Source organism: Suncus etruscus, chromosome 6 (assembly GCF_024139225.1).
Source record: "Suncus etruscus isolate mSunEtr1 chromosome 6, mSunEtr1.pri.cur, whole genome shotgun sequence".
Taxonomy (NCBI): Eukaryota; Metazoa; Chordata; class Mammalia; order Eulipotyphla; family Soricidae; genus Suncus; species Suncus etruscus.
In genome coordinates, this window is record NC_064853.1 from 98,111,737 (window position 1) to 98,133,792 (window position 22,056).

General features: G+C 39.7%; 1 protein-coding gene across 1 annotated transcript in view; it reads left to right on the forward strand.

Annotated features, from left to right (window-relative positions):
• Positions 1 to 21,504, forward strand: part of COPB2 (COPI coat complex subunit beta 2) — a 32,897-nt gene extending 11,393 nt beyond the window's left edge. Inside the window, exons 6-22 of the mRNA XM_049775826.1 lie at positions 1,413 to 1,559; positions 6,036 to 6,135; positions 8,085 to 8,227; positions 8,494 to 8,693; positions 9,866 to 9,976; positions 12,191 to 12,279; positions 12,365 to 12,471; positions 13,439 to 13,582; positions 14,410 to 14,540; positions 14,794 to 15,001; positions 16,708 to 16,818; positions 18,051 to 18,265; positions 20,117 to 20,209; positions 20,297 to 20,477; positions 20,656 to 20,724; positions 20,852 to 20,923; positions 21,155 to 21,504. Of these exons, the coding sequence (XP_049631783.1) occupies positions 1,413 to 1,559; positions 6,036 to 6,135; positions 8,085 to 8,227; positions 8,494 to 8,693; positions 9,866 to 9,976; positions 12,191 to 12,279; positions 12,365 to 12,471; positions 13,439 to 13,582; positions 14,410 to 14,540; positions 14,794 to 15,001; positions 16,708 to 16,818; positions 18,051 to 18,265; positions 20,117 to 20,209; positions 20,297 to 20,477; positions 20,656 to 20,724; positions 20,852 to 20,923; positions 21,155 to 21,250 (2,217 nt within the window). The 3' untranslated portion in view covers positions 21,251 to 21,504. The remainder of the gene's footprint in view (positions 1 to 1,412; positions 1,560 to 6,035; positions 6,136 to 8,084; positions 8,228 to 8,493; positions 8,694 to 9,865; positions 9,977 to 12,190; positions 12,280 to 12,364; positions 12,472 to 13,438; positions 13,583 to 14,409; positions 14,541 to 14,793; positions 15,002 to 16,707; positions 16,819 to 18,050; positions 18,266 to 20,116; positions 20,210 to 20,296; positions 20,478 to 20,655; positions 20,725 to 20,851; positions 20,924 to 21,154) is intronic.
• The last annotated feature ends 552 nt before the right edge of the window (positions 21,505 to 22,056 follow it).

The window sequence follows — 22,056 nt, forward strand, 5'->3', positions numbered from 1 at the left end:
TTTCCCTTTTCATATCTTCTGGACAGCTGCTCATCTTTCAACGCTCAACACAATTATTTTCTCTGAAAAGCTCTTTTCAGACATTCCTTTCACCTCTAGATGAAGCAGTCATTCTGATCCTTTCCCTTCCACAGCTTTTTGCTTTGTGTTAACCTTTTTCATATTAAGTAATAGTAAAGGTCTCTACATATTTATCTCCCTAAGTTTTGATATTTGGGGCAGCCTTTTTTATCCACGTCTCAATAACAGGCAGCACTGGGCCCCATATCCTGTGTGAGTTGCAGTGAGTATAATCATGTTCATTTTTTTAAACTCCAGTTCTTGTGTTATATATGTATTATATATTACAATATTTAAATTTGATTATTGTATTAACTTTGCTCCCACATGTTTGCTTACATCTTATATTAATTTTCTTTTAAGATTAGGAGGTTATATATCTGAATTATTAAGCATTATGTCTGACTAAGTTTGGATTTGGGCTTTACTTTTTCTCACCCTATCATTGAATTACAATATTTTGACATAAGTTGGAAACTATTAAGTTAGTTGTAAATTTTCTTCACTAAGTTAGGTATATCTTGAGAACAATCACCTTGTCTTTAGCTCAGAATAAAGTATAGTATGCAGTAAGTGGTAAATCTTTATTGTTTTTATGCTCTCTGTGGACCTCCTTTATAATAAGTACATGGTGACTATAAGGTGTAGTAGTGGGCTACAATAATGTCTGTTTTTTTTTCTTCTTATCTCACTAAGTATACTTTATTAGACTTATGTTAAGTTTCTTGTAAAATCATGTGTGACCTTAAGATAAAATTTCTCTTAGCGTCACCTATGTCACTTAGGCGGTCTATTAAAAACTTAAGCTTCTGGGCATCTTTGTAGAACTATTGAATTATAATTGCTAGGGTTAGAGCTTGGAATCTCAAATTTTTAGAGAAAGCTATAATAATTCTGCTCTCCAAAAGTCTGTAACAGAGAAAGAACAAAAGGACACTATTGGATAGAACAAACAAACTTTGGCTTCTCTCTGCGGACTCTGACACTATGTGTGGTATATGACCATGATGTGGAAGTGTGGATAAATCCTCACATCCTGATCCTGAGGGAAGAGGGAAAGCAGATCTGGAACAGACCCATGTTGCAGGAAATAATCCAAACCAGGCTGGAGAGAGACAAAAGACAGGTCTGGGATCTTTCCACAATGTAGAGAGAGAGGGAAGCTCACTAGTAACACAGTCTCTATTGGGAAGAAAGAGCCATCCTCATGGATAGAGAATAGATTGGGGAAAAGAGCCTATCCAGAGTGGTTAAGGTGAAATCTGATACCATACCGATTTAGGGTAAAGTCTGATTACTCAAGCAACCATATTTGGGGCCTTCTGATCTACAAGTGCTCCTGTTCCTTGTAGGTGTGGCAGCTTGGCTCTTCTTCCCCAAACTTCACTCTGGAGGGACATGAGAAAGGTGTGAACTGTATTGATTACTACAGTGGTGGAGACAAACCCTACCTCATTTCAGGGGCTGATGATCGTCTTGTCAAAATATGGGATTATCAGGTACAAATCTTTCAGAATCTTATTTCCCATTTGTCATAGAGAGGCTTTTACAGTTCCTGGTTGAATTTTATTCACTGCATCATAAGTAAAGGCTATATAATATTTAAAACTAAATACTGTGAATCTAAACTATGGACCCAGATTTTCCATAACAACTAAAATAAGACTGGAAAGAGCTTAGTGGGCTGAAGTGCAAAGCAGGAACTGAGGTGTAGGCTCTGTCCTTTGCATGACCACTTGGCCCCCTGATTACTGCTGACATGTGCTTTCACAAAAAAAAAAAAAGAAAACAAGTGCTTGTGTAATATATAAAGGTAAAGGGGCCAGAACGGTGGCGCAGGGTGTGTGTGCATTAACTTAGGATGGACCGCCATCTGATCCCCTGGCATCTCATAAGGTCCTCCAAGCCAAGAGCAGTTTCTGATCGCATAGCCAGAAGTAACCCCTGAGCATCACTGGGTGTGACCCCAAAACCAATATAAACACATATATGTATGTATACATATATATATATATATAAAGGTAAAATGTCATTATGTTTTCCTTTCACATCGTAGGTCAAATTTTAACATTCTATTTAAAATAAATTATTTTTTTTAATTTTTTTTTAATTATGAGAACAAAGATGCAAAGAAAGAGGACAGGGTAAAGTGGAAGGACAATCACCCATAACATAATTCTCAGAAGAAGTCCCCTTGCTGATATCTTAACTTTGAACTTTCAGCCAAAGAACATTAAGATAAATAACACAGAATCCATGTACAATTACTTTGTCCCTCAAGTCCCCAGATTGTAACACATAATATTTCTTAACAGCACACAAGGCAATCTAAAGCCATAAAACTTACGTAACTCCTTAAACATAAGAGGCATAGTATTTTTTACATTTCCATGTACATGCATATTGGCTTAAGTTAACCTCAAAAAATTTTTTTTTTTTTTGGTTTTTGGGCCACACCTGGCGTTGCTCAGGGGTTACTCCTGGCTGTCTGCTCAGAAATAGCTCCTGGCAGGCACGGTGGACCATATGGGACACCGGGATTCGAACCAACCACCTTTGGTTCTGGATCCGCTGCTTGCAAGGCAAACGCAGCTGTGCTATCTCTCTGGGCCCAGTTAACCTCAAATTTTAAGTGTTTTTTTTTTAAGGATTAGAGTCAAAGGAGCACAGTAAAGACAGTGTTAGAGTGGCAATTGTTGTTTGCATAGGCCCACCAAAATATGAGGCGCATGGAAAGGAATAACCTTGGCCTAAATACAAAGAGACCCTACTCCTGAAGTTTCCTGGCATAAGACCAACTCTAGGCTCCAGGCAAGCTAGATCGTCCAATCCAAGACATTGTCTGTAGTGCCAACACACTTTTATTTTTCACAGTCTCTGTTGTTGGTATCATGTTTCTGTATTAAAGATCCTGGAATCTGTATATCCTACATTGAAGTCAGGATGTGGAGCGTCCTCTCGTTTCACCTCACCATTAAAGGGCAATGCAGGGAGCCCTGTCCTGTAAGCAGGTCTTTGTTGTTATTAAGTCTTCTCAGTGTTAAGGGAAGTCTCTTTTGAGCAGGTCGATGTCTGAGCAGTGGTAGGGTCTTCCGTGGTAGAGGATTGCTTCCAGGTGATGTTATAGACAAACCTGTATGTTTTGTGGATGGCTTCCATGGTTCAGGGGTGAATGGAAAATGCCCTTTCTTCTGAGGCCTGTTCCCGGTCATTATGTCAATGTTCAGGGTGTAAGGTCCCGTTGCACTACAAGATTTGTGTGTTCCAATCTCTATTAGATAGGATCTTATTTGTATGTATAGTGTTTTCCCATTTTAATGTGCCTATGCAAAAAAGGAGCAATGCCACGTGGCATTATTTGCGCATATGGGGGTCATAAGAACAAGTCCAACAATCCCCATGACATGGTTCAATCATAAGCATTAAACTGGGGGACTCTTTTCACCAAAATTCCTTGTTGAACAGCTCAAAAAGAGAAGATAAAAAGTGGTTAGAATCGTCAGTGTATAAGAGAATATTTAGGAAGACTTATAGCTGTCAGAGAAAAAACACAAAATATTCTAAAGAAATATGTGTCCATTTTATGTCTTTTGAAACAGTTTGGGGTTGTAACACACAATGTACGGTTTTGGTCTGTGATTAGGATTGTGCAGTACTGAAGTTAAAAAGAGTAATGTGGGGCCCGGAGAGATAGCACAGTGGTGTTTGCCTTGCAAGCAGCGGATCCAGGACCAGAGGTGGTTGGTTCGAATCCCGGTGTCCCATATGGTCCCCCATGCCTGTCAGGAGCTATTTCTGAGCAGACAGCCAGGAGTAACCCCTGAGCACTGCCGGGTGTGGCCAAACCCCCCCCCCCCCAAAAAAAAGAGTAATGTGGGTTAGTGATGTTTGGGGGGGCTGAGAGATTTAAGGAGTAAAAATGAGCTTTGTAGGGATGTGGGAAAGGGCAGAATACAAAATGGACATTCTGGATACGCAACACATAACATAAAGATAAGGAATACTCTTAATACATGCAGTGCGCGAGGGGGCGCTAGCCCCCCTGCACGGTTTTCCATATGTAGACTGTAGACATACATATGTCTGCATACATATGTAGACACTATACATACAAATAAGATCCTTCTGGAATCCCAGAAGGCTTGGAGGCCGGGGGCAGAAGAGGGGAAGGCTAGGGACCTATCAAGGCTCCCAGCACACCCAAGTTAGGGAGAAGGCCTTCCACATGGGGTCTCCCCAAACCCCATGCCTGCTAGAGCTAGCCTCCAGCTCGAGAGGATCGACAGAGAGCCAGAAACCAGGATCTGCCCGCCCTACACCCTGTGCCCTTCCCACCCTAGAGCTGGGGGGAAGGGCGGGGAAAGCTTGGGACCCCATCCAGGAGGGACCCCTCGACACCCACCTTGTCTGGCCACCTGGGCTGCCACTCCAGAAGGCCTGGAGGCCGGGGGCAGAAGAGGGGAAGGCTGGGGGGCCTATCAAGGCTCCCAGCGCACCCAAGTTAGGGAGAAGGCCTTCCACATGAGGTCTCCCCAAACCCCATGCCGGCTAGAGCTAGCCTCCAGCTCAAGAGAGGACCCCAAAACCAATATACACACATATACGTATGTATATATATATATATATATATAAAGGTAAAATGCCATCATGTTTCCCTTTCACATCGTAGGTCAAATTTTAACATTCTATTTAAAATAAATTCTTATATCCTCTAGTGTGTGTGTGTGTGTGTGTATATATATATATATATATATATATATATATATATATATATTTTTTTTTTTTTTTTTTTTTTTTTTTGGTTTTGGGGTCACAACCGGCAGCAGTCAGGGTTACTCCTGCTCTATACTCAGAAATCAATCCTGGCAGGCTCGGGGGACCATATGGGATGTTGGGATTCGAACCACTGTCCTGCATGCAAGGCAAACACCTTATCTCCATGCTATCTTTCCGGCCCCATCCTCTAGTGTCTTTATTAGCAGACTATTTATATTTGAAAGCTAGAAAATAATTGATTGTTTTCTGGCATAGCTATGATGCAATCATTTTAAAGTATAGATTAATAAAATAACTTTTTTTTAGTTTTTGGGTCACATTTGGCCGTGCTCAGGGATTACTCCTGGCTTTGTGCTCAGAAGTCACTCCTGGCAGGCTCGGGGGACCATATGGGTTGCTGGGATTAAAGCCACCATCTGTTCAAATCCGTTGTGTGCAAGGCAAATGCCTTACCCCTGTGATATCTGGCCCTTAAAAATAACAACTTTTTAAAATAAATTCTTTTATTGAGACCAGTGTGAATTACAAGTCTTTCACAGCTGTAATTCAGTTACATAGTGACGGAAAATTAGGGCCATTCCCACCACCAGTGTTGACCTTCTTCAGCCACTCTTCCCAGCTTGCATCCCATACAACTCCACCCATAGCCCCCCAACTGCTAGTGTAACAGGTCCCTTTTGCGTATAGCTTGTTGTAGTTTGGATCTCTTCATTCTATTGTCATTGACATTGGTTTGGGTACTTAGGGCTGACCATTTTTTTTAAATTAACAACTTTTGTATTTTGTTTCTATGCTCTTCTAGGTCCAAGATTTCATTATATTTTCTTTTGTTATTCTCAAAATTTCCACAAGCTGTTCAAAAACGAGGCATATAAAACTGGAAGTTTCTTAGAAACTTAGTCAAATTACATTTAAATGCATAATGAAACTATTGAAGAGGGTTTATTAATTTTTAGTGAAAATGTTCGATGGAAACCAGATCTTTTAAGCTGCATGTTATTTTCTTTAAATCTGATAATCTGCATTGTCTGGTTATCAAATTGTGAAAATATATACCAATATCATTCTGTAGATTTTCTGTATTGAATTCTATTTCAGTTGTTCTGTAACTGATATTTTATCTCTGCATGGGAAATAAAGGCCAGCTTACTTTTTACCCCTCACTAATAATAAAAGTGGTTTCTGTGTCTTGATTACAGAACAAAACATGTGTGCAGACACTGGAGGGGCATGCTCAGAATGTATCATGTGCCAGTTTTCATCCTGAATTGCCAATCATCATTACAGGCTCAGAAGATGGTAAATTAAAGTTGTGTTTTATTCTTTGCTTATAATTACTGCAGGTATTACAAAATCAGGTAGTACTTTTGCATTGTAAATTGGAGTTTTCAGTGATATTAAGTTTTTGTTTTGGTTTTTTTGGGGGGTTGCTCTTGATGTTGCTCGGAGGTTACTCCTGCCTCTGCTCTCAGGAATCATTCCTAATGATGGTTGGGAGTCCATATGGGATGCTGGGGATTGACTCTCTTTATACACATGCAAAGCAAGTGCTGTAATATAGCACTTGTAGAGATTCTGTAGTATCTCTAGCCTGGTATTGTTGTTGTTGTTTTTTAAGTAGATAACATCTATAAAAGGATAAAAGGATATCACCGCCTTTATTATTCTAATATTCTTTGAGTCACAGGAACATCTCCTGAAGTCCTAGTGACAAGTCCTAGAAGAGCCTATGTTTTGAATTCTTAACTCGGGGGTCACTTTCTTGCTTTGCCTCTTCATAAATTTTGTACTTCTTGGTAAATGATGGAATAGGAGAATACATATCCTCTAAGCCCCAGTAGGATTTTAGTAAAAGGATGGGAAGAAATCACATGTCTGAAGCATCTAGCATATAGAATCACTGAACCAAGGAAATCCTATTACTCTTTCACATTTAGAATCACATCTCAGTTTCAGCTTCTTACAAATATCATTTTTTGTTTTGAAAAGATATTATTATTATCATTATTGTTTAATAATTACTTATAATAATTATTGTTTAATAATATCTTTAAGCACCATGATTAAAACATGTTTGTAGTTGGGTTTCAGTTATAAAAAAAGAACATTCTTCTTCACCAGTGCAACCTTCCCATCACCCATCTTCCTCCTCCCCCACCCCCTGCCTGTATTCAAGACAGGCAGCAAGCATTCTATTAGCCATTATCATGATAGTTGTTAGTGTAGATATTTCTCTAATAGCACTGACCACTCTTTGTGGTAAGATTCATATCATGGGCCTGTACTTCCAGCCCTCATTTCTATTGTTTATGTGTATTACTATAATAATGTCTTTTATTTTTCTTAAATCCCATAGATAACTGAGACTGTTCTGTGTCTCTCTCCCTGACTTATTTCACTCAGCATAACAGTTTGCATGTCCATCTATGTCTATGAAAATTTCATGATTTCATTTTTTCCTGATGGCTGCATTGTGTGTATATACACCACAATTTCTTTAGCCGCTCATCTGTTGAAGGGCATCTGGGTTGTTTCCAGATTCTGTCTATTGTAAATAACGCTGCAATAAATATAGATGTGCAGAAGGCATTTTTCTAATGTGTTTTTGTTCTCCCAGAGTTTATCCCTAGGAGTGGTATAATAGCTGAATGGGAGCTCAATTTCCAGTTTTTTTGAGGAATCTACATATTGTTTTCCCTACTAGACGGCATTCCCAAATGGCAGTGAATGAGAGTTCCTTTCTCCCCACATCCCCACCAGCACTGATTATTCTTGATTTTTGTGATGTATGCCAGTCTTTGTGGTGTGAGATGGTACCTCATTGTTGTTTTGATTTGCATGTCCCTGATGATTAGTGATGTGGAGCATTTTTTCATGTGCCTTTTTGCCATTTATATTTCTTCTTTGAGGAAGAAATTCCTGTTCATTTCTTCTCCCCATTTTTTGATGGAGTTAGATGTTTTTTTCTTGTTAAGTTTTGTTAGTACCTTGTATATCTACGATATTAGCCCCTTATCTGATGGGTATTGGGTGAATAGTTTCTCCCATTCTGTGGGTGGCTAGTTTCTTACAAATATCAGTATTAATTTACATTGGTTTATAATATTACTATAGACTATTGGTTTTTGAAAAAAAAATTTAGCTAGGAAGTGTTTTCTGTTTGGATATAAAGATTTCATGTGGCTGGTTCCCCTGGCACACTGTTGGATGCTCAGATCAAAAGAAGACATTTATGTTGTTCTTTGTAGGAACTGTGCGCATTTGGCATTCAAGCACGTACCGCCTAGAAAGCACATTGAACTATGGCATGGAGCGGGTGTGGTGTGTGGCCAGTCTGAGGGGGTCCAACAACGTTGCTTTGGGTTATGATGAAGGGAGCATCATTGTCAAGGTAATCTTTTAACTAGCCTCCCTCTCAGGTTAGATGGATGTAGGCCCAACGTGTCCACCTTGCATGTATGCATCATCTTCCAAGTCATACATTATTAAATTGTACTTCTTTTGTTCAGCACTACCAATTAAGCACTCAACTGTAAAAGGCTGGAGAAAAGAAATGACAATTGACATTGCTTAAATAGACATAGTTTGTTGGCTTTTTGTTGTTATTGTGCCTTTATTTCTGTTTTCATCATCACTAAGAGCCATTTGTTATTCCAGCTGGGTCGGGAGGAGCCAGCTATGTCCATGGATGCCAATGGAAAGATAATTTGGGCCAAACATTCAGAGGTCCAGCAGGCTAATCTGAAAGCAATGGGAGATGCTGAAATTAAAGATGGGGAGAGATTGCCACTGGCAGTGAAGGACATGGGCAGTTGTGAAATCTACCCTCAAACTATTCAGCACAATCCTAACGGGCGGTAAGCTGTTACTGAATCTCTTTCCAAGCTTCTGTGTGCATGCATGAGAGCAGGTTTACAGCAGCAGCTGTGCTACATCTGCCCTCTGGTGGGCACTCCACCTGCACTTGTCCTTTCTCAACACAGCTGAGGGCAGTCATGACAGATTATTGAGTTGGCACAGGATATAAAGTACATTATCCTCTTTGGTCCCTTTCTGGGAGAAATGTTGAGGTTTGCTTCTTTATGTTTTCTTTTTAATTCATCTGTACTCCTACTCTAAGCACATTCGAGTTTGTTTCCCATTCCTCCTTTGAGGTAAGGACTGGTTTTATCTCGAGACTTAGTAGTAGGTATTCTCTAAATATGTTCCTTGCTTTTAATAAGGAAAGCTCAACCTGGAGTATGTGTCCTTTGGAGTTAGTAGTAAATTGGCTTTTTTTTTAAATCAGTAATTGAGCCATCAATTCATTTTGTTTTAAGATTTTGGAAGTGTCAAACTTACATGAAAGAAAAGTTTTATGCAATGAATTAAAAAAAAATTTTAATGATTTTACAGTTGATCTGGGCACTTTATAATGATGCCTGAGTATTGAAAGACACAAAGTAGATAACTGAAGAATGCTGCTTTGATGTCTATAAATATTTGTGATATAATTTTTTATGAAGCTAAGAGCACTTTATATTTTTCCTTTAATATCATAATAAAACATTTTCCCCTGAGTTTTGCATTTTGCCTCAGGCAAATGTAATAGCATCCAATAACAGCTTTCTAAATTAGAATTTCAAAGAGAGTTTTATGTGAGAAAATTTGGCTGTGTAGCATTCTGTTTTTACTCATATATAAATAACAGTCATTAGAAACTGGAATAAGTTATTAATTATTTTAATGACCAGTTTTTAAACAAAGATAATCTTGCAATAAGCTAGTGATAATGATGTATATGTAATGAGTAAAGGGCTAGACATCTTGGTGCTTAATAAATACTAGAGGAATTAATTTGCTTAGGGATTGTGGAGTGGAATATTTATGTCTAGCTCTGTAGTCAAATATATAACTAAAACAAAAATAACAGTCAACTGAAATAGTATTTGTTATTTGAATATTTTGTCATAAAGGTAAATCATTCATTGTTTCCTAACTTGTCCTTTTTATTTGTTCTGTATACTTCCCTGGCTTCTGTGATTTCTAGGTTTGTTGTGGTGTGTGGTGATGGTGAATACATCATCTACACAGCAATGGCATTGAGGAACAAGAGCTTTGGGTCTGCCCAGGAATTTGCATGGGCCCACGATTCTTCAGAGTAAGTTTGGGTCTGTTGATATCTAGTGAGTTCCGAGTACTGAGGCATGTTTGGGAGGACTGGAGAGGTAGTACAGGGGTTAATTAAGGTGGTAACCCCATAAATAAGTAGTCAACCCCACTTTGATCTCTGGCACTGCATATGGTCCCTCAGATACTATCAGGAGTGATCTCTGAACATTGTCAGATATGACCCAACACCCCCATCCTGCCAAAAAAAAAAAAAGACAATGAACATATTTTCAATTTTCTTAGTTTTCCCCATATGTTGTATTGCCCCTACCCTCAGCCACAGCTACTGGAGTCTCTGTGTTATATAAGATGTTTGATTTTATTTTCCTTATAAAACTTTATAAAGTTCACCAGGAAGCCAGAAATTATTTTGATCTTTTTATACCATAAATGTTTGCAATTTCTTGTAGAAAAACATGTTCCCAAACATATTTGGCCTACTGGCCCCTTTTCAGAAATACTTACTCAGTCCCTTTCTCCCCGTCTCTCCTGAGGGTCCTACTGCCCTGGTGCATCATTAAAGCAGGTCAGGAATAACTCTCTTTAGTCAGTACCATTAAAGGTTTTCTGCTGTGGGGCCAGAGAGATAGCATGGAGGTAAGGCATTTGCCTTCCTTGCAGAAGGATGGTGGTTTGAATCCCGGCATCCCATATGTCCCCTGAGCCTGCCAGGAGCGATTCCTGAGTGTAGAGCCAAGAGTAACCCCTGAGCGCTGCCGGGTGTGACCCAAAAACAAAAACAAAAAGGGTTCTCTGTTGTTCTTTTACCAGTGTTCTCACTTGTGAGAACTTCACCCTTTCACTAGTTCTATCCTCTCATAGCACCTTATCCCCTGCTGTGTCCAGCCACGGCCCTCTCCAGTGTCCTTCCTGACTTGAGCAAAGCCCCTGTCCAGTCACTTTCTCACATTCTCAGATCCAGGCACTGTCACATCTCATCTTCAAGGCCTGATCAGACTGAGTCTTCTAAGTTGTTGCCCATTGTGGTTGAGGAAGGAGTCACTTTTAAAAGGCTTTATTTTATTTTTTAGTTTTTTTTGTTTTGTTTTGTTTTGTTTTGTTTTGGGGCCACACCCAGCGGTGCTCAGGGGTTACTCCTGGCTGTCTGCTCAGAAATAGCTCCTGGCAGGCACGGGGGACCATATGGGACACCCGGACTCGAACCAACCACCTTTGGTCCTGGATTGGCCGCTTGCAAGGCAAACGCCGCTGTGCTATCTCTCCGGGCCCTATTTTTTAGTTTTGAGGCCATACCCATTGATGCTCAGGGGTTACTCCTGGCTCTGCATTCAGAAATTATTCCTGGTGGTGCTCGAAGGACTACATGGAATGCCATGTATTGACCAGGTGCAAAGCAAATGCACTGTAATATCGCTCTGGTCCCACTAAACAACTTTATTTTAAAGTCACTTTTATTGAGATCTGATTTATACAAAATAAGTGCACTTTTTTTCAGTATGATATTTTAATGAATTTGGACAGGTGTATATAGTCTCTACCCACCTGCAATGTTGAGGTACTGAACATTTTTATCACCTCCCAGATCCTAATTTCCATCAGCAGTCAGTACCTTCTCCCTACTTTGGCTTCAAAGAAAAATGAATGTGTTTCATCACCATGTTGAAGTCAGCTTCTTTACTTTCATATAGATGTTTGCTGTTATATGCTCTTTAGTTCTGACCTCTTTTGTGCTACATAATGTTTTTAGATTCATCCATATTTAGTGCTGTTTTTTTAACCCAATGGTATATTTTTGTATGAATATATCCGTTGATGTAATCATTTATTTATTGACAGACATGGGGTCCTTTAGTTCTTTTTAGTTGTTTTGCTTTTGTTTTGGGGCTTCCTACTGGCTCTGCTCTAAGGGATCATTTCTGGCAGACTCAGAGGTCCATATAGGATATAAGGAATTGAACTTAAGTCTGCCACATGCAAGGCAAGTGCTTTACTTACTTGTTTTATCACTTTGCCCCTTTTCAGTTTTTAAAATAATTTGTGTGGTACCATCAACGCCATTAATTATCTAGTTGTAAGGAACTCACACACTTAAGAGGGAAATACTGAATTTTCTAATACTGTATTTTTTCATGACTTACTAATAAAATGTATTTGAAGGTATTTGTAACTTTGTAATTTATAACTTTATGTTTAGTTATGATTTGGTATATGACATGCTATGTTTGCCTTTTTTTCCTCTCAGATATGCAATCAGAGAGAGCAGCAGTGTTGTAAAAATATTTAAGAACTTTAAGGAAAAAAAATCATTTAAGCCAGATTTTGGGGCTGAAAGTGAGTGCTATTTCTGTTTGATACATTTTCAGGAGCTTTGTAATGGTTCAAAAGATCTAAACAAATCTTTTTTTGTTCTACATAGGCATCTATGGAGGCTTCTTGTTGGGAGTCAGGTCTGTGAATGGCTTAGCTTTCTATGATTGGGACAATACAGAGCTCATACGCAGAATTGAAATTCAGCCCAAACATGTGAGTTTTTCCATTATCATTGGAATGCTGTTGTTGGTGAGAGTGCTGGTTCATTAAGGCTAGGAAGTGTCCTTGTGCCCACTGCTTCTGTTTTATTGACTTGAATACAGTACATTGGTCTTGTTCACAGTCAGAATTGTGCTATTTGAATGAGATGGTAGTTGGAGGCTATTTTGAAAAGTTGAAACATGTCTACTAAATGCTAAGCACTATTATATTGAAAATGGTTTTGGACTGAATGGAAGGAAGCTTACTCTGAACAGAAGTCAGAGCTCTTGTCTTGCCAAGGCCTGAGCAGTTCTCTCCATTCAGAATGTTAATACCCTACCTGCTAATGACTATTTAAACCAATTTCAATGACAGAGTTTTCTACCTTTAAAACTGCCAGCAGCTTTGACAGTTTTTGTTCGGAAATCATGTTTGGACACAAATCCACCTTTCAGTGTTCCTGGCTCTGTTTCTAAAACAGAGCTTCTAACTGAAGACAGTGCCCTGTGGGGGTTGGGGGAGTGCAAAACAAAGCTTCCTAAGAGGTGCCAAACCATAAGTATGCAGATGAAGTATAGAGAATTCACCCTCATGTTCATAGCATGTACACCCAGCATAGGTATATACATGTGCAAACTTAGGTAGTACCTCTGGCATGAACATTTCACAGGAAAAGGTGATATTAAATAAAATAAAGATTTGGTATGCTTGATCATGAAAGAAGAAAGGGGTTAAGAGACACTATTATTTGGTTGCTGTAGGGACTTGATTGCTTCTCTGAGTTTCTGACAGCTTTCTTCCTTTCACCCCAGCTGCATAAAAGAATCTGTAATGCCTGTATATATGCACTGCACAGAATTGTTAAATGATACTCATCATTTTAATATACGTAGATATATCTTATAAGAAACAAAGCAAGTGCAGTTTGTCAGAGCCACTCAGAAATCATTTGTCTCTGTTTCGGTTTGTCACATTGCAGATTTTCTGGTCTGACTCTGGAGAGCTTGTATGTATTGCCACCGAGGAGTCATTTTTTATCCTTAAGTATCTGTCGGAAAAAGTCTTGGCGGCACAGGAAACACATGAGGGAGTTACTGAAGATGGCATTGAAGATGCCTTTGAGGTAATTGTAGTGGCACAAATTTCTCTTTGTGTTTAAATGAGGTATATTTGAATCACAGCATTTTTCTCATATTAACAGTGTGAGTTAGGTTTGGGAAAACGAGTTTAAGGGGTTCTATTGAAAAGGGACCATTAAAAACTTGGCTCAGGGACCGGAGAGATAGCATGAAGATAGGGCCTTTGCCTTGCATGCAGGAGGACGGTGGTTTGAATTCCGGCATCCCATATGGTCCAGCCAGGAGGAACCCTGTGCGCTGCCGTGTGTGACCCAAAAAACAAAAAACAATACGACTCAGAGATCAGAGTCTAAAAGTATTTATGTGAAAACAAAACAAAACAAAACAAAAAAAACATGTGCTTTGGGTTAAGAAAACTTGTATGCAGATTTAGATGATGCTCAGTAAAGAAATTAGGTGTTCCGTCAGAATGATTTGAGCTAGATGGGAAAAATAAATCAGCAATGAGCTATCTTGGAAGACTAGAAAACATTTCTATCTGTTAGGAGGGCACTTCACACTTAGATGACAGCTTTGACAAAGACTAGAAAACATTTCTATCTGTTAGGAGGGCACTTCACACTTAGATGACAGCTTTGACATAATGGTGAAATTTTATATCCCAAATGCCCTTCTAGGAATATGTTCTTCGATGAAGAATAAAGATAGAAATTCCATGAAGTTCAATTTTGCCTTGCATTCATTGTGCACTGGGTTTTATTCTGCATTCTTTGTTCTACCATATCCCCCCAATTGAATGCAATTTTCTGTTAGTGACAGGCTTTCTAATGCAAAATAAAGTGACTAATAAGTCTTCATTTTCTTGCTGTAGGTTCTTGGTGAGATTCAGGAGATTGTGAAAACAGGACTGTGGGTAGGCGATTGCTTCATTTACACAAGTTCGGTGAACAGACTCAATTATTACGTTGGAGGAGAAATCGTCACCATTGCCCACCTAGACAGGTAGTCTATGCGTTTGCCTTAAGCATCCTGCAGGGTGTGTTTTTAAAACCAAATCTATTTATTGGCCAATGGCCGTGGTGCACCTGATGTTTCAGTGTTTTCATAGCTTCACACCTCTTAACCAAATCCCATGAGTCAGGTGGAAACATGTAAATCAATAGGAGAGAAAGTGTTTAGGAGAGCAGAGGAAGGAGGATAGGAAACGTCTATGGAGTTGGCCTTCTAAAACAAGTTCGTTCTTTCTTTCTTCCAGGACGATGTACCTATTGGGATATATTCCCAAAGACAACAGGCTTTACCTGGGGGATAAAGAGCTCAACATTGTCAGCTACTCCCTGCTGGTGTCAGTGCTGGAGTACCAGACTGCTGTCATGCGGCGGGACTTTGGCATGGCTGACAAGGTCCTTCCTACTATTCCAAAGGAGCAGAGGACCAGAGTAGCACACTTTCTAGAAAAGCAGGTAAGAGGGTTTTTCCCCTATTGTTTTTCTTTCTCAGTTTTTCTTTTTGGGGTTTTGTTTTTTGGGGTCACACCCAGCTCAGGGGTTACTCCTGGCTCTATGTTCAGAAATCGCTCCTGGCAGGCTTGGGGGACCATATAGGATGCCAGGATTCGAACCACCATCCTTCTGCATGCAAGGCAAAAACACTTTACCTTTATGCTATCTCTCTGGCTCCAAGTTTTTTTTGCTTTTTTTTTTTTAACCAGAAATTGGAAAGAATGTTAGTGTGAATTTGAGAAACCACATTTCTTCCCAATTACTGCTAATTTCCTGGAGTTGGAATTTTTCTGTGAATGTTGCTCCTTACTCATCTCACTGCAGTTGGTATTACCCTTTCAAAGTTGTGGTTTGATTGTCTACCCCCCCTTCTGTAGACCCTTTTTCATTTTATTAGAATCTGTATTTTTTGTGCTGCCTTTTCTTTATACTACCTGTGGCTTGGTAGTTGTGGGGGACACCCCTTGCTGTGTTGTGGCAGGGAGCTTGTACTTGCAGGGAGGGGACCCAACACTTGCCCCATGTGTTCCTCATCCAGAGCCTCCTCTCTGATTCTGTCTCTGGCTTGTTTGAAATGGTTCTTGCCTTTATCCTGTTCTGTTTCTATTTTGGGGTGGGAGGGCTTTTGGACTACACCCAGCAGAGCTCGGGAGTTACTACTAACTCTGTGTTGAGAAATTGCTCCTGGCAAGCTTGGAGGACCATATGGGATGCTAGGGATCTAACCCAGGTCCATCCCGGGTCAGCAGTATAAAAGGCAAACACCCTACTGCTGTGTTATCACTCTGGCCCCTTGTTCTGTTTCTTGTTCAGGCTTTCCAAGGTCCTTTTCATTTTTAACATTTTGCTTTCCCATTTCTGATTGTTAATCTTTTTTTTTTTTTTTTTTTTTGGTTTTTGGGTCAAACTCGGCAGCGCTCAGGGGTTACTCCTGGCTCTACGCTCAGAAATCGCCCTTGGACCATATGGGATGCCAGGATTCAAACCACCATCCTTCTGCATGGAAGACAAACACACTACCTCCATGCTATCTCGCTGGCCCAATTGTTAATTAATTTTATCTCACATTGGTCATCTTGTACTCATTAGAAAACAACAGGATTTGCTGTTGTATTTACCAGATTTGTTCTTAGCAGTTAATGGCCCCTTTATTTTTCTGTTTCCTCATTAAAGCGTGTTATGTTACTTAAAGAGTCTTATGTTACTCTTCTTGATTTAACACATAGAGGCAGCCACTGCAATTAGTATTAATTAAGCCACAGCCAAGTGTGAGCCACAAGTGGTACGTGGTGCCATCAGCATGTTAAGCAGTGGGGCATCTCTGTCAAGGTCAATTCTTAGTTTTAAAAGCAAGTGGATGAAAAAACGGGGGGGGGGGGGCGGTGAGGTGGCACTAGAGTTAAGGTGTCTGCCTTGCAAACGCTAGCCAGGGAAGGACCTCGGTTCGATCCCCCAGCGTCCCATATGGTCCCCCCAAGTCAGGGGCGATTTCTGAGCACATAGCCAGGAGTAACCCCTGAGCATCAAATGGGTGTGGCCCCAAAACCAAAAAAAGAAAAACAAACAGCAAGTGGATGATTGGTCCTGTGCATGTATATGCACATATAGGTAGACATGTGTTTTCATATACACACACATAAAGAAGTCTATGTGCATTTTCATTTTAGGGCTTCAAGCAGCAAGCTCTTACTGTATCTACAGACCCTGAGCATCGCTTTGAACTTGCTCTTCAACTTCGAGAATTAAAAATTGCGTACCAGTTGGCAGTGGAAGCAGAGGTATGTGCTAAGATATAAATTTTCATAACTGATAGAAAGGTCTTAACTACCAACTACCTCTGTGTTTAGTGTAAAGTTGTTGACGTTTTCTGAAATGAAAATTGGTGACTTATTTGTGAGGTGTTTGCCTCTTTGTCCTTTTAAAAATGTGTTATGCTATGTTAAGTGGATTGTATTGAAGCGTTTCTTAGCATTCTCATTTAAGAAAAAGTATTTTCATATCTTATATGGACTCTCTTGGAAGAGAAGAAGAGATGGAAGACATTTGACAAATTACTCTTAGGACTCTGAATGCAGACAGAACTATCACTTTCCCATATCCCCAACCAGTAGGACAGATACTGGTTTTACCGATTGTGCTAGCTGCTGCTAGACAGATTAATGACGTTTTTATGGATCTTATGGATCTTTGTATACTGAGGACTCACAACTATAATTTCAGTGTAGTACATCTAGCAAATTCATTTCACATGTGTAAAATAAATTTTAACTTTATTAAGATCCAGATTGTATAACATTTGAATTTTGATAAGCTATAAATGACAGATGTTTGTAAATACTTAGGGACATAAATAACTATCCTCTTTTCAAAAGATGGTGTTAAATCACTTATTAAAATAATTGCAATGTAATTACTTGAAACCTCCTAGATTGTGTGTTGAATGCTTGCCTTGTATGCAGCAGACCCAAGTTTGAGCATCCCTTATGGTCCTCTAAACACCACCAGGAGTAATTCCTGAGTACAGAGCCAGGAGTAACCCCTAAGTTTCTCTGGGTATAGCCTCAAAACAAAACAAAAAACTCCTAGATGGTTTAACTTTTATTTACACAATATACTTACAGAATATAAATATAGCAAATGGGTTATTTATGCATCATTAAAATTATGTAAATTTTATATACGAGTAATTTCCATTTCCTCATCTATTTTCTTTTTTTGATTTTAAGAGCCAAATTTAAGAGCCTCATATCGTAATATACAGAAATACTTCTATTAGGACTGGAGTAATAGTACAGCATTTGTCTTACACACAGCCTACCTCAGTTATGATCCTCAGTATCCCATATAGTCAGATGTAATCCCTGAGCACCAAGTGTGGTTCCCCCAAAACAAAACAAAAAGTATCTTTATTGGTAGAAAAGTAATGCTCAGGTTAACAGACAAAAATTATGTTGTAGATCCAGATGTTTATTATTTCAAGATATTTTAACTGAGAAATGCTTCTTCACAGTCAGAACAGAAGTGGAAACAGCTTGCGGAACTTGCCATTAGTAAATGTCAGTTTGGCCTGGCTCAGGAATGCCTCCACCACGCACAGGACTATGGGGGTCTGTTACTTCTGGCCACTGCTTCAGGAAATGCCAGTATGGTGAACAAGCTGGCCGAGGGTGCAGAGAGAGATGGCAAGAATAACGTGGCCTTCATGAGCTACTTTTTACAGGGCAAGTAAGTATGAACTTAGTCTAGACCGAGTCGGCAACCTTAAAGACATAAAGAACCACTTGGACTCTTTTTTTCCGAAGGAAAAAAAAACCTGGGAGCCGCAAAACCATCAAGGCATTTAAGACAAATATAGCACTGCATACATTGTTTCTTATCTTAATGCTAAATACAGGATCGTGCAGGTTAGTGTGGCTCTGAAGAAAAAAAGAACTTTTCACTTAACAATGTAAAACATGTATTTGTGCAAATTAATAGCCAATTAAAATATTTAAGTGATGCCGCTCCGTGCCCCCTACTATCGGCCCTGCTGTTGGAGCTGTGGCAAAGCTTCAAAAGAACCGCGGGTTGCAGACTCCAGATCTAGACAGTGCACATTAACTCATAGCAGTTAGGTCAGTTAACCTCTGACTTAGGAATGGGGTAGAAAAGCACTCAAGTCACCACTGATTCTGGCTACTGGGCAGGCAGAAGGTAGTACTGTTGGCTGGCACCTTCACAAGGATGTTGTCAGTCTAACTCTGCAGCCTGTCTTTTGGGGGGCACAGGGGGAGTACCCAGGAGCAATCAGGGATTACTGCTGGCTGTGTACTCAGAAATCACTCCTGGCAGGCTTGTGGGGACCATATGGGTTGCCGGGATCAAAACCAGGTCAGTCGTGTACAATCAAAAACCCTACCTGCTATGCTTTCGCTCCCACCCTATGCAGCCTTTCTTAATCAGGAGACAGGTAAACTTTTCTCTGAGCCCTGACACTTCCTAGTTGAAGCCTTTTACATTAGAATTCAGGAAGCTATTATGGCATTCTAGTTGGTTCCAGAATGGCAAATTTTACTCAAATCGAGTTCTTCTCATTTGTTAATGAGGATGCCACTAGTTTAATCCACTAGTAAATTAGCATAAGTTTTATTTTTTAAGCCTAGTAGTGTGAACCAGATCAACATTATTTGACTATATTATGAACTTTAGCTCCATATATCCCAGTGCATGTATTTTTAAGTTTATGTGCATTTAGTAATAGTAGGCCTGTGATTCCTTATCCAAATCAAAAGTTCAAAAATCTTTTATTTGGTGGGGGATGGTTATACCTGGCAGTGCTCAGGATTACTCCTGACAGTGCCAGGGATTGAACTAGGGTTGGCCTCATGCAAGTGACTTAACCCTGTGCTATCTTTGTCTCCAATATCCAAAAATCTCTTGAAAAGCTTTTGTATGTTATAGCTAAATTGACCTTTATTCTGCAGTCCTAATATGAATTACTTTTGGAATTTGGAATGCTTTATTGCATTTAGAAGTAATGTATTATTTCCAAATATTAACATTTATAATTTCATGCTGAAGATGTTTGGGGATATACTATATGGTACTTTTCTAAAATTAAAAATTCTGAATTCTAAAAGACACTATCCTCTTTATAAAACACAGAAACAATAGGAATTTAAAAATAAGATGTGAATATTTTCCTACTGGCACTTTTGATCTCGTACTGCTCAGGAGAGCATGTTGGTGGCCTTTTGCGTGAATGTCACCACTCAGAAAACATTTCTGCTTCCAGATCTCCTGTGGACCTTGCATGGCCTATCTATCTGGCCATCGTTGGCCTTAAAAAGCCTTTGTAGATTTTTCTTAAGTATCATTAAATGACGAAGGTGATTGAAAATGCTCACAGCAGCTGTCTTCTCTCTCTCTGATCAGGAAACACGTGGGTGGGTGATGACAAGTTAACGGCTCAGTGACAGGCATGAGGTGGGTGTGTGTGGGAGGAATGCTGTCTTAGCTACACTAAATCCATGTTTTATTTCATGTGGCATTTATACATGAAATACCACTGGGTAACAGTGCCTTTTTCATCTTTAGGCTTGATGCTTGCCTGGAGCTCTTGATTAGAACTGGACGGTTGCCTGAAGCTGCCTTCCTGGCCCGGACTTACTTACCCAGTCAGGTTTCAAGGTGGGCTTTTAACTGTGTAAGAAACAGTTTCCGCTAAAAGCAGAGCATATTTATTCATTCCTCTTTTGGTTCCTTGGAATCTAACAGGGTGGTGAAACTCTGGCGAGAAAGCCTCTCAAAAGTCAATCAGAAGGCAGCAGAATCCTTGGCTGATCCAACTGAGTATGAAAACCTCTTCCCTGGATTAAAAGAAGCCTTTGTAGTGGAAGAGTGGGTGAAGGAAACACATGCAGATTTGTTGCCTGCCAAACAGTACCCACTGGTCACGGTGAGTGGCTAGGGCCAGGCCTCCTTCACTGTCACAGCAGAGGGCACAGGGGACTAGGCAGCCGTGATTTCAGGTTCTGATCTGTACTATAGCCCTAACTGTTCCCTTAAGAGCTACGTTGTGGGATCTGGGTCAAATTCACAGATGACTATTTCATGATGGCTTTATTTTCTGATAGCCAAATGAAGAGAGAAATGTCATAGAAGAGGCAAAAGGCTTCCAGCCTTCAAGAACTGCAGCTCAACAGGTCAGTGGACTACACCAGATAGTCTGGGGATCTGGCTTACATACTCTTTCTTCTAATCTTGAGCTTGTTCCCTTGGGAGGAAACGTCAGATTCCTGTGTTCATAATTATCTTTACTTGGCCTTTCAGGAACTGGTTGGGAAACCTACTTCTCCCACTCTTATCATTGAGACCTCACAATCAGCCAAAAAGGATGAAAAGGTACCGCTTTCAGAGCCACACTTCCCACTGGACTCCAGCTCCTCCCCAAGAATGTCTGTGAAACGTGTGTCTGTGAGAATGTGCCTGGCATTTTGAGTGATGTTATCAGGTTCAGGGTGGGGCCTATGAAATGAGTACAGTGTGACTGGACTCTTGAGGTTTTAATCTGCCTCATGAAACACATAATCTTAACATAGTACTATATAACTTACCCTTTCTTTTGCCTTGCAGAATTTACTTGAACTGGAAGAAGATTTGGATAATTTGGAACTAGAAGATATTGACACAACAGATATCAACCTGGATGAAGATATTTCGGATGACTGAAAGTAATATTTCCCATTTACCCGACTGAATAGATCATTATGGCTAGATCTGATCATCACACCAACCACAGTGCTTTGGACTTTGAGAAACTCCTAAAGTTTTTATATGTGAACACTCTGGACAATTGGGAGGGAGATTCTTCATAGTAGTTATGAGCAGTATCCAAATCCCTGTTTCCTTGTTAAACTAAACAGACATGAGCTTAATTTTTTTTCATATTGTCATTATCATAATCTCATAAACTCTTAAATTAATGAAGATACGTCAGAGCTTCCTTTCTGAGTAATGAAAATAGGCTCCTACTTTTAGAAGACTCAATCTAGTGATTAACCTACATGTTTTCTGTACAAGTCACCTTTTGAAATACTATCACAATTCTTAGAACTGAAATCTATATGATTCTCTAAGTCTTTTTTCTTATTCTCACTGCATTGTTTTCCTCATTGTAGAGTTCTGATTCTCATGGGTTTGTCCGGTTTGTCCAGTACTGACCTTGCTCTAGATGCCTCATCTGAAATCTTAGTTTCGGCCTCATTAGGCTGAGCCACTGGCTAATTTGTTAACATGAAAAGTGTTAATACTTTTTTTAAAATACTGAACTGTCATTATAGACCTTCATTACCAATTCCTGTAACCTAGCAAAATAATGTAGTAATAGTTTTTCTTATTTCTATAAGAAGCATTTTGTGAAATATTTTTTTTTTTGGGGGGGGGGACATACCCGTCGATGCTCAGAGGTTACTCCTGGCTGTCTGCTCAGAAATAGCTCCTGGCAGGCACGGGGGACCATATGGGACACCGGGATT